Below are 12,442 nucleotides of genomic sequence, written 5' to 3' on the forward strand. Positions count from 1 at the left end.
CCCTACACGGATAAAACACACGGTCACTTCTAAAGATTTTGCCCACAAAGAATCTTCTGCACAGTTTATCCCCCAAAGCCATCCCACACCTGAAACAAATCACAATTCTGTTCACGTTTGCTTTGAGCACCTTTTTCATCAAGAAAATATTCTTTATCAGCAAAGATCAACTGTTGTCTTTCCTACTGCATGCATGTTCATGGGGAGACGTTCAGACATGCTTGCAGTCCTTCTCATCCAGATCAACACATTTGGGTACAGAGAAGTTAAATAAGTGGCTCACGATCATACAGCAAGTCAAGAGCAAAACAAGAGCTACAGAGGCCCTTCCAACTGTCATATTATGGGTGAGAAAGAAGCTTGGCTTACAATCAACCAGAAGAAAAAAAATCCTTAGCCTGGCTGAAATCATCTAGCTAAATCAATTTGCATTTTGGGTGATACAAACGGATATATCTGAGTCACTGGATTTTACTTCTTAATACTCTTCATTTTTGTCTTGAATTTTACATTCAAATCAGAGTACTTTACATTTAATAAGAAGCACTTCCACTCTTCAGACTGACGTCTTCTTTTAAACTAAGCACAACTTCTTTTATTTTCCAGTGAGCACCTTCATTTGGAGATACTATGGATTTTCCTAAGGATTATTTAATGAAACACGATAGAAATATGCACCAGCATAACAAGAAAATGACAAGTATCTTTGATTCATTCTTAATGAAATTCTATATTTTCCATTCTTATATTGGGAGAACCTTTCAGATTTGCTTAGTTATTCAATTTGATTTTTTGTTTTTATGCATAGAATATACAAATAATATAACTCAATTATTATTACTTAAAATATTTGCTTTCCAGAGCAAAACATTTTGGTTAACCTCAAGAAAATACTTGATTTTTTAATGACAAGAAGAACTTGAATAGTACCAGCGTACAGGTTCGCTTCTCTTATTTGCATCCCTCACATTAATTTTTAACTATCAGCAACGGCTTCCAGCGAATTTTCCTTAGCAAGTTATCAATGCCCGTGAAGGAGAAAAATGCATGAAGTACTGTCACAGCCTTCAGTAAATAGCCCACTCAGTCCCCAGCAAGACGAACAAAAGATGTGAGTGTCTTTGATTCCCCAGATGACCAATCTGAGCGTGCAGATGCAGCAGCGCCCAAGGACATGTAGTTGAGCACCAGGCCTTCAGCGCTGCTGTCTAGCTGCCGGCTACTGTTCCCACAGCAAAAGTCACCCACCTGGGGCAGCACGCGATTTTCCTCCTCCAGCTGTCTTACTCTTGCCTCCAGCTGCCTAACATAGGACAAGGTTGATTCTAAAATCAAAAAGAGAAAAACTCGTATTATCCACACAGCTCTGCTTGCGTACGCTGGTGTCACAGCCTGGCTCTGCCTCGTGCTGGCCGCAGGTTCCCTATCTGATGGCTGCCAAGCGCTGCTCCTCTCAAGGGCAGGGCAGGTAATGGTGTCCTCTGCCACCAGCTGGCTGCCTTGGCATGGCTCAAGTGCTGCTTGAACCCAGACATACGTGCCCAGCACCCTGAGAGAGGCCAAGGTCAGGCAACGTGTGCCCAAGAGCCCAGGCATAGCGCTGCTGGCAGCCCGTGTTCCTCATCCCACTCACACACAGACACGCTGCTGTGCTGCACAGACTCATGGCAGGGCAAAATCCTGCCCCCTCTACTGATGGGCAACCTCTCAGACCTTCCTGAAAGCATTTGGTTGGTTATGGAGAACGAGACTTCCCATGGTATGAGTACTGAAAGAGCATCTCTGTGCTGCCTTCAGTGACCTTATTTCCCTTGCATTGATTCCAAGGAGAAGGTCGACAATCAGTTCTCAGAAATGTCTCAGAGTTTTCTTATGGTGCATTTCTTGGGTTGCACAGTGTGTCTGCTATTAAAACGCTATACCTAAAAGAAATGCGCCACAGCAAGTAGCACTTGTCACCTGCAAGAGAAAAGATGTCCTCTTGGTCCAGAATGGCTGTAGTGAGCCTCATGCCTCCCTGTACAGAGCTGCAAGCTCAACAGGTACACATTCCCCATCCAATGAGCTGCCCTGCCCTCCCTGAGATGTCCATCCTACCACCACACCTGTGCTCACACAGCCATGCCAACATAGAAATTGCACCTTGGATGATTAATGGCATGGAACCCATGGCTATTGGGGCAGTACTGCCTGTTGCCACAGACTTGCAAAGCTGCACTGGCAACAGCAGAGCTAAATTTGGGCACCAGCTTCCTCTGATATCTAAATGGTGATGGGTCAATGTTTGGACTAGATGATTTTTTAGTGCTCTTCTCCTTAATGACTTTATGATTCTATCAGTCATGATGCCAGCCGGCCCATAAAAGACCAGCAGCAGGAAATGAGGGGGCACTTACCGCTCTCACAAGACTGCAGCAGGTTAAAATATGCACACGTGGATAGTGCATAGCAATTTACACGACAAGAAGACAACACACCATAATTTGTCAAAAATGATTAATACACAGCAAGGCACAGAGCAAGTATTAAAACAGCATTGTGCAATAAAAGGGAGAGAGGTAATCTGAGGTTCTTCATGCTCTGCTGCATAAGGATTTTCATAGCTAGCGATGGGTGCATCTCTGGAGAGTCACTAAGCATGGTTTGGATGAGCCCTCCTGAGATGAACAGCTCATACCATTAACTCTGTACGACAGGGTGCCTCCTACCAACCATTAGCACTGTACGACAAGGTGCCTCCCCCCAGACCCACGTCCAGCCCAGCAACAGCACTCCTGGGAGGAGCTGCTCCATTGCTATCATGGCTGAGGCAGAGGCAGCATCTGCCTCGCATCTCAGCCCTCTTCCCCATGGCTTCCTGCATAGTCACCCTTCTGGAGGGACCACTGGGTGCCTTCCTTGGCACCAACCCTCCCTGAACTCACTGGTTACATGCTCATTGCCATGTGGGCTCAGGCTTTGAGGTGATGTTCAGCTTCCCAACTGTGCCCAACAGTCCTCACAAATTCCCATCTGCATTCTCTTTGGGTTTTTTGTCCTTTTCCGTGTTACCATGATGAGCTCCTCAGACAGTGTACAGCCCTTGGCAAAGCCATACCCTCACTTCTGTTTCTTCAGCCAGTGTGGAGGTCTCTGCTGACCTAGCCTTGCTTCACCAAAGCCTCCTTGCTCCTTAACCCCTCTAAAGTCTGAAACATGTATTTAAATCTTTTTGTAATATGATTAAAACTGAAAATTAGGTCAGCTACAAGATCTAGCAAATCCTTATTTATGCGAGTATTCTTGACACATAGACTAGACGCATATATATTTCAGTATCTCTTCATATATTTATGCTCTGATGCTATGAGCTGAGAGGAAAAACTGAACAGAAAAGGCAGCCAAGGACACAAGAGATGAAGGCACTGGAAGTACAAAATGAAACAATGTCACCAGTGATGGCAACAGCAAAATTAAAAAAAAAAAAGAAAAAAAAAAAGTACAAGAAGGATTATATGATCCATCTATTCTTAATCAGCCCGGAGCTCAGTAAAGAGCAATAAATAGAGAGCAAACCAACACTGCTGTTCAGGTTGCAGCCACCCTTTCCCAAACTGAGTTATCTAATGCTGCTGGTTACTCAGAAAGCCATGCCTTATCTGCACATCCTAAGGGTCACAGATGCAAATTCTTACAGATACACTTCCACACCCAAACATACTGAGTTTCTCATGTCCACAGCCCAATAGTGAGGGACGCCATGTGTGTTAACAACCCCAAAGCCCAACTGCTGAGCTCTGAGCAACGCACAACAGCTGTTAACTATGCTAAGATGGAGCACGCCCTCATAAGAACAGACACACGACTGAATCATTTAGGCTAACAGAGAGATGAGCCGCAACACTGCAGTGGCCAAACTACCACCAGTGTTGTTGGGGGGGTCCTGGTTATGCCATTTCTGCCCTTTCCCAACTCTCTTTGCCAGACACTTCTACCAGAGCAGCAATTTTGAACAACTCCCATGCTCATGGATGGGTTCCTACCAAGCCAACTTCCCTATTACAGCTTCCTGTGCTCAGAGCACAGCTGAAAATGATTGCTGTGCAGTGCTTCACTACAGGACTGAGACTAAAACTCTTTTCCATGTTATGATGGAGGCAGTAACATCTTGCTTTTAGGAAAATTCCGTGACAATCTGCCCCGTTTCCATATCCATCATTCTAACACGTTAATAGAGAACATCAGTATTTACAGAGCTGACCTCTTTTTCTTTTGACGTCCACACTCTTGAAGCTACTAGATATTTTTGGTTTATGTCAAATTCTATCAGACGCCAAGGGCGTATTTGTGCCTTGGCTTTATCCATTTTCATGTGACAGTGCCTGTTCTCAATCTATCAAGTAATTTGTAATGTTCTTTAAGCTAGATTATCCTCTGCTATTTTAGAATGGTTGAGGATGTCACATGAAATTCTAGGTTTCTAAGGACACTTTCCATCTATTTTTTTTTCTGGATTTGGGTATTTTGTTGGGCTTTGTTTTTTTTCCCTTCTTAAAGTAGTAATAAGGAAGCATCGATGCCTTGAGCACAAAGCCAAAAGCTGCATGTAGCACTGACAGCCCAGCAGGAGAAAGTAATGCAGGGCTGGGGAGTGCGAGGCAGCATGCTGCAAGGATAACAGATCTGCTCATTTTTTGTGCTGTTTGTGTGAAACTGTGTTCAACAGATAACAACGAGCATAATGGTTATTGTGCCAACTTCTGCTTCTGTCTGTTACAAATCAAATATTATATGACAAAACCAAATCATTAACAACATTGAAACATACTCTGGGCATCTGTCCACCCGATCTCACTTTTCCAGCTTTGGAGATGCTCATACCAACACAGTCTCGGGGTGATTTTTCTAGAAATCATAATTACCTCTAGTACCTTCTCTCAGATCTGCAAAAAGCGACCACAAGCTATATGCAGACCTCCTTTTGACCAACTCCAAAGCATAAAGCTGTCAGTGTAGAACATGCTGCTTGGTTGATGGATGTTAAAAGCTTGTGTAGAACCTTCTACTTTGGAGAAAACAGGTAGTACAGTGGATAAGCAAAGCACATAAGCCACAGGAAGCAGAGAAAGTCCTTCAAGCTGAAAATACTTGGAGGCTGGAGGTATCAGGAGAGGAGAGTACTACTGTTTGCCCTGACCCCTAGCCATTACCTTATGGCCAGGGAAGACGCGAGGCTGCACAGCCTGCTGCCCTGGAGCCATCCTTACCTCCTCGTGGCCAGAAAAAGGAAAAACGTGATTTCATGGGGAGGCAAACATCACCTCGCTTCTGTTAACATCAACGTTTTGTGCTTCCACCGCCTCAGCTCACTTGGTGCTCATGCGCCTAAAGGAGGTCACCAGAATCTGGAGAGCTGTCACATCCCAGCACGCATACTTTAAACACATGCAGTACAAATGAGTGAAACTGCCAACAATTTACTACAGTAAAGAATTCAGCGTGGTATATGAAGTGCTACTTTCATGTGTAACAATTCAGTTGAGGCATATTCAGCTTCAACAGGAAAAGTCACTTCTTGTTCTCCCTGCATTGTGCTGGCAGATGCATATCAAAACAGATTTTGGTCATTCTGATCCACACCCAGTATCCCGCAATGAAACCAAAATCATCTTTCAATAAATGAGAGATGAACAGCAAGACTGAGCAAGGGCTACGTTAAATGCTACTGTAATTAACTGACAACTTCGTACATTTATGAAAGGGTTTCTAAGCTAACTGAGAAGCAGATTCAACGACACGTAAAACATTTCCCCATCCTATAATTCCTAGACATCTGATTTAATTACTTCAAAATGCATATTCATGACTAAAACATGTTATTACTGCAATCCATCCCCTTTCAGCTGCTTTGCATACGAGAAAAGCCCCACTGCTGGCTTTACACCAAGGAAGATGTTGCACCACCTGCATCTCTCCGTGGGTGAAGCTGCTAAGCCCAGCAGCATCCAGCCTCCAGCATGGACACACGATGACCTCTGAAGGGCATCTGTAGCCCTGTCTGCTATGATTTTCTGTTAAGGCTGCACACCTTACATAACGCTCCTATTGAAAAAATGCTGGAGAAATACTTCTTACAGTGGTGGCAGAATTGCCTTGCAGCCAAGCAATATTAGGACTGGTGTTATCACGGGGGAGCTCGCCTAAGGCAAACTTTGATGAAGCTCACCAGAACATTCAGGTGCTGCTTACTGATGGGGCACGTACTCTGGGAAAGTTTTGTGACAGCAAACACCACAGCATTAGGGCTAAGTTGGGGCTGGTGACTCAGCACTGCTGCTGTCCAAAATTCTCCCAGCCCAAGCTCAGATTTCCCATCATTACAGAATCACACAGAATCACAGACTTGTAGGGGTTGGAAGGGACCTCCAGAGTTCATCGAGTCCAACCTCCCTGCCAAAGCAGGTTCCCTACAGCAGGTCGCACAGGTCGGCATCCAGGCAGGTCTTGAACATCTCCAGAGAAGGAGACTCCACCACCTCCCTGGGCAGCCTGTTCCAGTGCTCCGTCACCTCACTGTAAAGAAGTTCTTGCGCATGTTTGTGCAGAACTTCCTATGCTGCAGTTTCCAGCCGTTTCCCCTTGTCCTGTCTCCACTCACCACTGAAAAGAGTCTGTCCTCGCCATTCTGCCCCCCACACCTCAGATACTGATAGACCTGGATCAGGTCCCCTCTCAGTCTTCTTTTCTCAAGGCTGAACAGACCCAGTTCACTCAGCCTTTCTTCATAGGAGAGATGCTCCAGGCCCCTCACCATCTTTGTGGCCCTCCGCTGGACTCTTTCCAAGAGATCCCTGTCTTTTTTTGTACTGGGGAGCCCAGAACTGGACGCAGTGCTCCAGATGAGGCCTCACCAGGGCAGAGCAGAGGGGGAGGATCACCTCCCTCGACCTGCTGGCCATGCTCTTTTTAATGCACCCCAGGATGCCATTGGCCCTCTTGGCCACGAGGACACACTGCTGGCTCATGGCCAACCTGTCATCCACCAGGACACCCAGGTCCCTTTCCGCAGAGCTCCCCTCCAGCAGCTCATCCCCCAACCTGTACTGGTGCATGGAATTATTCCTCCCCAGATGCAAGACTCTACACTTGCTTTTGTTAAACCTCATCTGGTTTTTTTCTGCCCAGCTCTCAGCCTGTCCAGGTCTCGCTGAACGGCAGCACGGCCTTCAGGCGTGTCAGCCAATCCTCACAACTTCGTATCATCAGCAAACTTGCTGAGGGTGGCCACCATCCCCTCATCAAGGTCATTGATGAAGATGTTGAACAAGACTGGATCCAGCACAGACCCCTGAGGAACACCGCTGCTTACAGGCCTCCAACCGGACTCTGCACCACCAACAACGACCCTCTGTGCTCTGCCGGTCAGCCAGTTCTCAACCCACCTCACTGTCCACTCATCTATCCCACACTTCCTCAGCTTTGTTATAAGGATGTCGTGGGGGACAGTATCAAATGCCTTGCTGAAATCAAGGTAGACTACATCCACTGCTCTCCCCCCATCCACCCAGCCAGAGACAACATCATAGAAGGCCACCAGGTTGGTCAAGCACGACCTCGCCCTGGTGAACCCATGCTGACTACTCTTGATAACCTCCTCTTCTTCCAGTTGTCTGGAGATGACATCCAGCACAAGCTGTTCCATCACCTTTCCAGGGGGTGAGGCTGACTGGCCTATAATTGCCTGGATCTTCCTTCCTGCCTTTTTTGAAGACCAGGGTGACATTGGCTATCTTCCAGTCTTCAGGCACCTCCCCCGTCCTCCAAGACTTCTCAAAGATGACAGAAAGCGGTTCAGCAATCACCTCTGCCAGCTCTCTCAGCACCCGTGGATGAAACCCATCGGGTCCCATGGATTGGTGAACATTGGTGTTGCCTAGGCGCTCCCGGACCACCTCTTCCCTGACTGAAGGGAGGTAATTATTGTGCTATATATTTGTGGTATTACGGCTCCTGCCCTTCTCAACTTCTTTATTTAATTATAACTATCATTAACTAAGCTCATTCACTCAGTATTTCAAAACTGGAGAAAAGAGAAAAATGCACATACGTTCCTTCTAACATCCAGACTGCAGTGTTAGGTGACAGACCTAGCTTTATTTCTCAGGCAATGTGTGCCAGGGTTCCCCATTTCAGAGCACACTACACATCGAAGTGCCAATTAGGATACCTCCATAATCAGATATTTTTACCCTGATTTTGTATGAAAATAGATTTTCCCAGTTGCAGTGGCATTTAATCACAAATTACCTATTTAGTACAAGGAAAATACTTCTCAGTGCTTTGAGGCAGCCTTAGCCATACTCTCATAGAGAAGAATTTGCCTACAGGGATCCCTAAAAATGACATCAAATGGTAGATGAGGTAAGGCTGTGTGTCCCACTTCTCAGAAGCTATCCATCGTGCTCTTGCTATCAGCTGGATAACACATCACACTAATGGCTTGCTGTAATACTACCCTTCATTTGTTTGGATTTCTGGACACCAGAAATGACAACAGCAAAGCTTTTTTCCCCAGCCTGCTTGCTATCCTGTTAGCTCCACTTCAGCCCATGCTATGTTATTTGATGAAAACTGCCATGTTATTGATGAAGACTGAGGAAAATCAAATCTCTTGCGCTACTGCTAAAGGCTTTCCCAGTGCCTGTTGGCTTGTTCTCTCAGTTTTGTGTGGTTTGCGACTGGCAAAACCCTTACTGGCTCCTGGGCTGCTTGGGTTCATCCTGATGTCACCACAGTCCTTTTGCTCCTCGAGGGCAGCCTGAGCCCAGAGAGCAGTGCTACAGCAAGCTCTAGTTAATAAATTACACTGGCTTCCACTGGGAGCTCTGTAATGCAGGCTGCAACTGAAAGCGAAACTTCCAGTGATCCTGAATTAGAACAAACCCATAAATCACTTCTCTGCTCATCTACTTCAGTTAGGAAGTAGATTTACCCAACCCATAAAGTCCCCATGAAGAGGGTCGCTATCTGCCTGACTCCAAATCAAGTTCAAATGGTGTCCTTGAGAGTAAAACCAGAAGTCTTCACCTTAGGCCAGCAAACACCAGCACATACTCTTGCTGACAGCAGAAAGGCTTTCAGAATGCAGCCTGGGGGACAAGGAGAGCAATGTTTACAGTCAACACGCACAGGAGGGATGGCAAATGTTAGAACCAAATGAAGAAATCAATTCCATAAGCAATGTCAGTGAAGAAAAGGAAAAGGTAAGGAGGCAGAAGAGAAAAGAAAAAAACAAGAAATACATCATTTGGGTTTATTGCCAGAGTCGTAAACATTTCCAAGAAGGTCTTACTACGTCAAAAGCTCTGCCAACATACAACTTCATATTGGAATAATGAGTCAGACTTCCTAGTGAGCACTGCAGCTAGTTTTGAGTCTCCAAGCCATGCAGCTTTCCTACAGCCCCCCAGTGTTCTGCCTGGGCACAGGGTGGACCAGGGAGCACCCAGTTCTGGGCCATGCATGGCAGAGATGAAACACTGAATAGAGCAGGGCTCCAAAGGGAAGAGAAGCACCATGGGTGAGCGAAGCACTGCCACAACAGTGAAAGCAGATGCTGGGGACTCACTGGAAGAAGGTAGGCTAACAGGGGCTTGGTTTAAAACCACCAGGAAGTACCTTAGAACCTGAAAGTGGTGAATGAACAACGGCAGCAATTTTGCAGGTCTGCACCTCCTTCACTGGCGATGCAGGACTTTGTTCAGTCATACAGGGCTCTGGCATCAGGGCGCTGCTCACAGCGATGCACAGTGCAGCCCAGTGGGAGAGCTCCCACTGCTCCTTATCTGCACCATCTGAACAAAACACCAACCTTCCAGACTAGATCTCCTCTGTTTATTTCCCGATTATTTCACTGATGGGAAAGTAGTTTACGTACTTCCTCTACTCAGAACATAAATAATTGAGCAAGGCTTTTGTTTCTAAAGGCTGTTAGAAGCCACCACGTGAGAAGGAAACCAGGATGCAGGCAGAGCAGCCCGTCCCTGGCCCTCTGCCCCATGCATGGGGATGGACACTATGACCACGTATCTGCTGCAATTCATACTCAAAATACAGCAAAAATAGTCTACCTACTGTGATATTACCCAGCATGAGCTCTGCTACCACAGTGCCAAGGGCAAGGGAGGTAAAGTAAGTCCAGAACTGAGCTGCAGGGCTGGCTGCAGACAGCATCCTGAAATTTCTGAAGAAAACTCAGAAATACAGACTATCTTGGCCACCTAAGGCTAGAAAATGCCACTGAAACAATACAGTCCAACTTCCTGCCTTGCGGAGACAGAGGAATTTCAATAATAATCCCAGGAACGTCCGGTTTCCTTTTCTCTGCTGGAAGTGAATACGATCAAAAGAAGACTGTGAGCCTTTTTTCCCACCTAAAATTCTGGCTGAAATGGAAAAACTATCTGACCAAAATTCAGAACAACATTCTTGATGTTATAAATATAAGATCAGAGTTGATAAGTTTCTGTAGAAGATTTTTATTTTCCATTGCAGTGGCACTACAAAGCACGACAAGCTGTTGCAATCCAACTGCGTGACTTCCTGCCATTCATCAGCACAACCCTGCTGTCACGTTTACCTATGGAAACAGCAGAAGAAAACCTCTTTCACCCAACCTCTGTTGCTTCATTTACATCACATCGTGCACAAGGATTCCACACAAACTTTCAGATTTAATGAAGACTGAAAAAAATCTCAGCGGATGGGACAGGAGAGCAAAAGGAATCTCCTTTCCTCTCATCCTTCTAATAGCAGCAATTAGGACTCCAGAAGTGGTTGACACATAAACCAACTTCTTCCTGGAAATATGCCACAGGCTCAGGAAAATTACAAGCTTGACTTTCCTGTTCACAAACGCATTTCGATGAGGCTCCACGGTAACAGCAGCAGCAGAATTACCAAGCACAGCAGATGTTGTTCACTCCCCACCTCTATGCTGCTGCCTGCCTGCACAGCCCGGCCAGACACAGTGCAGCTTCTCAGGCAGCTGAGAGCACCTTTCCTTGGGACTCAATGCTGCTGGCAGCTGGACTCTGCCCATCACTCAGAGCCAGGTGTCCGAGAGCACTTAGGCAGCAAACAGAGCAAGAAGAGCAGTAATGGAAGTACATCCACTCTCTTTGCTATGCTTTCCAGGGCCTTTTTTTCTGTTTTTTTTGTTGTTTTTTTTTTTTTTTTTGAAGTCCCACTGTTACTAACAGGTAATAAGGCATTTGACCCACCATTAAGCCACTTCACAGGTTGGAAAGTTGTATTAAGTCAACATTTTTCCACCATAGAATCCCCTGTTTTTCTGCCTCTTTGTGGACAGAGCCCTTACACTGCCCTTAGCTCTTCAGGTTCCACCATGCTCCATGCCAAGAGATGCTCACAGCACTGCCGAAACGGCCAGCTGAGCTTTGCTGAGAGCACTGCTTATGTGGTGAGCAGCAGCCCAGCTCCAGGCAGGATTTACATTGTACAGGACAGCAAAAAAAAGCGCTAGGGTGGCAGAACACGTGCAAACCAAGGAAGGTTACTGTAAGGCCACACACTTTTTATGGTGTGAATGAAACAACTTCCTTTAGAAACACTGTACGTGGAGATAACAATGCTGGCACTCAGTAGTAAAGATGGGCAGGACTCAATTCCTGTATTCCCCGCAAATAGAGGCGTAACATGCTCCAATGACACGCAAAGAGCACTTGAGAGCACTGTTGTGTTTTGGTTTTCTGTAAATTACTTCAAATTGCCTTCAGAAGCAAACTCTGAATTTCTCACTCATCCCACTAATCCTGCAGCTTCCCACAGTCAGCAGAAAATGAAAAGCCCAAGCTCCAACAGCATTCTTTGCAGGCTTTGCCAGGTGTAAGGCTTTGGGCAGCCATGGTGGACTCCACATGTAAACAGAATTAAAGCTTCAGCAATGTCACCCATGGCCCTGAGCTTCCTCTGGCTTTGACTTCACACCAGGACTTCACGTTTGGACAGCAGACACAGTGCAGGTCCCACTCCAAGGCAAACAGCCCAGGAATACCTTTTTGTTTCAGACTATGCACTCACCAGTTTTCAGCTTTCTTTACAAGCAAGGCTAGTAACAAAGAGAGCCTCTTCCCAACTCCCAGATTTGCTTGTTGATTTTATTACCATCACCACTGCAGACATCTTCTATTTTGATAAAAATGCTTGATGAAATGTTCAGCATGAGCATGAAAGTCATTGCTCGGTCTTAAAAGAATATGAGATTAAAGGGTCAGGTCTCAAAGGGATTAGATCTTCTGGTAAGAAAAAGATTAAGGGAAAAGCTCGCACTTGGTTTTGAAGCTTTAAGAAGGGAAAAGAAAAAGGGAGGGAGGCAGGGAGCTGGCAAGGAAACGCGACCTCAATCTGAACTACCGCGTCAGACAAATCTCTTATTGCAGAA

At 45.9% G+C, this 12,442-nt stretch overlaps 1 protein-coding gene across 2 annotated transcripts in view; it reads right to left on the minus strand.

The window, feature by feature from the left end:
- The window catches only part of CCDC85A (coiled-coil domain containing 85A), a gene marked incomplete at both ends in the record, with an annotated part of 59,608 nt that overhangs the window by 9,803 nt on the left and 37,363 nt on the right, over positions 1-12,442 (minus strand). For both annotated transcript variants that reach the window (XM_079550228.1, XM_079550227.1), the window contains one exon: positions 1,249-1,325. In XM_079550228.1, coding sequence (XP_079406354.1) covers positions 1,249-1,325 — 77 coding nt within the window. The remainder of the gene's footprint in view (positions 1-1,248; positions 1,326-12,442) is intronic.

Source organism: Tetrao urogallus, assembly GCF_951394365.1.
Source record: "Tetrao urogallus genome assembly, chromosome: 2".
Taxonomy (NCBI): Eukaryota; Metazoa; Chordata; class Aves; order Galliformes; family Phasianidae; genus Tetrao; species Tetrao urogallus.